Genomic DNA, 4,712 nt, shown 5'->3' on the forward strand with positions numbered 1-4,712 from the left:
TTTTCAAATAAAAATCCTAATTAAATTATAAAATTGACAATTAACTAAAACATTAACTCTTAATACTAGTTATCACACGAAATTAAACATCAAATAAAGATAAAATCACACAATTCGGACATTAAATGCAAAAAATGCAAAGTACATATTTTTTGTGATTTTTCCATTTTGTAAAACAAACTTGATTGTTTAATTAAGTCCTAAATTGTAAAATTAAATCCTAAATGCACATACAACACATATTTTTGAATTTTTCTTAATTAAAGTAGAAATAAACATGCACAGACAAAATACAAATAAATCACAAACAACACAAAACCATTTTATTTTGAATTTTTTGGAGTAGTTCTCATAGGGCAAAAATCACGTGCTCACAGCGAATACCCATTGTGATGTGAGATTGAGCCCGAGGGGCTGGTATTGTTCTATGTGATTGCCCGAGGGGCTGGTACTGTTCTAAGATGTTGCCCGAGGGGCGGATTTGTTGATATTGTGCTCGAGGGGCGAGCCTTTATGTGTTTACTTTTCATAATTGACTGTCAATTACCTGCTTAATCATTGAAAAAGGCTTTTCATGAAACTACATTTGACTTAAAGAATTTTACCTATCTTTCACTGATTTACTGATTTTAAATGGTTTTACTGCTTCATTATAGAATGTTTTGTGCCTTATGTGATTTCTTGCTTTCACTCTTTATTTACATTTATAAGTCACTGAGTTGGAGTACTCACTTTACTTCCTGCACCTCTGTGTGTAGATTCAGGTGTTGCGAATCCTGCCAGTGCGAGTTGAGAGCTCCCAGCAGATATCGGAGTCCACGAGGTAGCTGCTTGACATCCGTAGTCCTGTGTCTCTCCCTTTTTATCATTTCCATCTCTTAACAGACATTTGTAATAGTTTGTGGATTTTTCAGACTTGTATTAGGTTTTATTGATGCTCATGACTAGTGACACCCCGGTATCAGGCTGCGTTGGGTTATCTTCTATGATTTATGCTTTTACCTGCTTAAACTTTGGTTTATTTATTCATGTTCAAACAGTTTCTTAATTCTTAATTATTAATAATTGGAAAATGGTAAGTGTCGGTTGGCCTTGTATTCACGAGAGGCGCCATCACGACCGGGTCCGGGTTTAGGGTTGTGACAAATTAATAAGCAAGAAATAAATGAATAAATTAGAGAATAAAATAAATCAAACCAGTATGCTAGCCAGGTCTCGACCTTGACTCGAGATAGTCTTGTGGTGGAACAATAAGAACAGTAAAAGATAAATCAACTATGATGAACAGTAAGTGAAATAGCAGGAACGTAACGAGTGTATATATTCTTATGAGTGAACAATGATGATTACAAATGAATGGGGTCCCTCTTTATATAGTAGAGGAGTCCTAAATAAGGTACATTTCTAATTATAGTAGGAAACCATATTAACATCTTATTAACCGACGTGGATTGATCCGTTCCGAAATTTATGCAACGATCATCGACCAATCACGAATATCTCACCTTTTCCTTTCTCAAGCTATACCGATGTCACTCGGAGTTTATCTCTTTATGCCCGCGATTGACGTCGACCTTGGTCCGGAAAGAGGCTTCAATTCTGGACTCAACGTCCTAGCTCCTTGATGCGACATTCCCATCTCGAGCAAAGGATGAAATCGAGTATCCTCAATTTCTACTGTATACAGATAATCCCCCTCGTTTCTTAGAGTACAATGATAAGAAACGACTTGAGCCTCGATTTTCTGGAGACCCAGATAATGATGTCATCCCCGTGATGTAAGCAATTGAGATGACCAAAATGTCATGTCGGTATAGTTCCCCAAACCATTAATGCTTTCCAGTGGACGGTCGGCCACTAGCAGCACTGAACTGTCGCCGTGAATCTATAAATATAGGCTCTTTGGTTAAATCAAAATTTTACTTTCACCTCTACCAAGTTTTCTAAGTTTCTTACTCTCTCCATCTCTTCTCTTTCACCACCCGTTGAGTCAACCTTGTTAGTATCAAGAATACCAAGTTTCACCTCTTTTTGCTTCCTTCTACCTGAATTAATGGCGAAAACCTCCAAAACCATCCCACAAAAGGAAAAGGCTTCTTCATCGTGGCTGGCCGATGATAAAACACGGTGGAGCCACGCATCGAGGAGTGCATTCCGGGGTCGTGCGATCTTACCTCCGATTTCAAGATCGAGAAACCCTCATCTGTCCCTAGCCGATGCGAGCCGATGTCAAGATATATATGCTCGATAACTGAGGGTGACCTGAAGCATGTAAAAGAGGATTGCCATTGGGAAGGCAAACATGTGGTGGTCCCGACCCCTGAAGAGGACATCACCACCCACGTGAAAAGTTTCTTGAGTGTTTACACTTACCCTTTTACGTTGTGTCCTATTGACCCCGTTATCCTTGATTTCTGTCGCCAATATCGAATAACCTTGGGCTAGGTTCATCCTTCCTTCTGGCGCATTGTTATTTTGCTCTGATTCTTTGTGAGCCAAGTCGAGGTTATGTCTTTTACCCTCAACCATCTTATTAGAATGTACAGCCCCCGTCTCTATCAGGGAGGGTTGATAAGGCTTCAGCGCCGGGCCACCAAGGTGCTGTCCTCGAGCATAGATGAGGACAAAGACCAAGGATGGATGGGCCGGTTTGTCCGAGTGAGGACTTCCGACATAATTCTGACCGAGAAGATGTCGTTCCCTGAAGAGCGGAACATGAAGCGTAAGCACGAATTTGCCTATAACTTCTGTCTACCGATTTGTTTCTTTTGTCTTTTCGCATTGACATCCTTTCCGATGATACAATGGTTGCTTCGGTGCCCGGTGCATTCCCAGACCTTGAAGGCTGGGTTGGGAAGCTATACTCGACTTTTTCATACTCCGAGCGTTGTTGGCGCGATTTGGCCAAGGGCCGATAGGAGGCCAAAAACTACGGTAAGCTTCTCTATCGTGTTTGATGCCTTTCTGTGAAATGTGTCTTTCTTATTTTCACTTGATTTCCTTCTATACAAGTCTCGGGGATGTTGTCGAAATGAGACTAGCCCCGCCTGGGGAGGCGGTGGCCCCGAAACCACCTAAGTATAAGAAGAGGAGAAGGATATTGCCTTCAGATAATACGAAGCCTGAGAAGAGCAAGACCCGTAAGTCATAGAATAACTCCGCCGCTATATCTGCTGACATAGCCCAAAAGCCACGAGATGAAGAAGAGGAGGGGGAAGATGCTCACTGTGAGCTAATGGCTCGAAAGAGGGGTGGCGTGGAAGCTTCAAAAGCAGTCGAGACAGTGATGGTCGAAAAGACTCATCTTCGGACCGAGGAGGTCTTGGAAGATGGTTCGAGCAAAGTCACTGAGTCATCGGGGGCCGAAGATGTCTCCCACCGTGATGAACAACCGGTGAGTGTGCTTGAAGAGTTCGGTTCCAAGTCCCTTCGAAAAAGAGAGAGTGCCCCAAGTGACTTGCTTAGGGCAATCAATATTGACGATTCGCGACCCAACCCCATATTTTTTGAAGGACAATTTCGGGAGGCACGGTCAATGAAGACCCCTGATATGGGAATGGTCTGCAAAGGGGAAGACATATTCTGTAGCTGTCTCGCGGGAGTCGATAACGTTTCCGACCTAGATGCAATTATCATTTTTTATGAGGCTCAGCGACTCCTGAACCACGTAAATTTCATCCCCCTTTATTACATTTGCTTTTATTTCCTTTTGTCTAAATTCTTTCCTTTCTCCGTAGCCTGTGACGCTTTATTGGGAGGCGTTCACCAAATCTCGAGCTAAGCTGAACCGGTGTGAGGCCAATCTTAAAAGGCTCACGGAGGAGAGAGACGCCCTCAAACGGCTCTATGTGCAAAATGAAGAGGAGATTAAGGACCTCCAAGCTGAATTGGCAACCGCACATAAAAAGCAGACCGATCTCATCGAACAGGTAATGTAAATTTTTAGGAGCTTGACATATCAATTTGATATTGGTGACTAACACTTAGATCCTACAAGTTCAGCAGAAGGTCGAGAAAATTGAGCAGCTTCACGAGGAGTCAGAGATAAAAGAGGCTGAGACTTTGGGGTGGAAGTAGAACATGGACCATCTTGCCTCGGAGAAATATACCGCTCGAGCCCAGCTATCTTCAGTTGAGCGTCAACTCCAAATCATGAAGAAAGAGATCTTGGCTCGAGCCAAGAAAATTGAAGAGCTCGAGGCTCAGCTGGCTGCTAAGCTTGCAAAGGCCGAATCTGTAGCAGAAAAAGCAAGGGCCGATGCGGAGGCAGTCATGGCTGTCTACCGAGCCAACACTGAAGCTGTTAACACTCGAGTGAAGGAAATTTCCGATGCCTCTCAGATTTGATTATCCTGCATTGCTGAGCATGCTAAATGCCAGTCTCGGAGAGAGACTCTCGAGGAGGTTCATGCTCGTGGCTTTGACCTCACGGCTGACATTGAGAACGCAAAAGTGCTAGAGGTCGAGGCCGAAGTTTTGCTCTCTGATGATGATGACTCTAAGAGTATGAGCGGATCCGAGAGCGGAGAAGATGAAGATGAAGCTCCCGAGGAAGATTAGGCACTTAGAATTTTTTTCTCTTTTTTTAATTTTTGTGTAAGGCCCTTGTCGGTGCCTTGTACATATTTTTGTCCATATATATAAAGAAATTTCTCTTTTGAATGCCTTCTCAAATTTTGTCTTCAATCATGTTTTGTGCCTTGTAAAATTTT

At 42.6% G+C, this 4,712-nt stretch overlaps 1 protein-coding gene across 1 annotated transcript; it reads left to right on the plus strand.

Annotated features, from left to right (window-relative positions):
- The first annotated feature begins 2,538 nt into the window (after window positions 1-2,538).
- On the plus strand, window positions 2,539-4,077 carry LOC138888396 (uncharacterized). Its single transcript, XM_070170253.1, has 4 exons — window positions 2,539-2,722; window positions 3,183-3,394; window positions 3,738-3,929; window positions 3,988-4,077. The coding sequence occupies exons 1-4, from the start codon at window positions 2,539-2,541 to the stop codon at window positions 4,075-4,077; spliced, it is 678 nt and encodes a 225-aa protein (XP_070026354.1).
- The last annotated feature ends 635 nt before the right edge of the window (window positions 4,078-4,712 follow it).

This window comes from Nicotiana sylvestris, chromosome 3 (assembly GCF_000393655.2).
Source record: "Nicotiana sylvestris chromosome 3, ASM39365v2, whole genome shotgun sequence".
Classification (NCBI taxonomy): domain Eukaryota; kingdom Viridiplantae; phylum Streptophyta; class Magnoliopsida; order Solanales; family Solanaceae; genus Nicotiana; species Nicotiana sylvestris.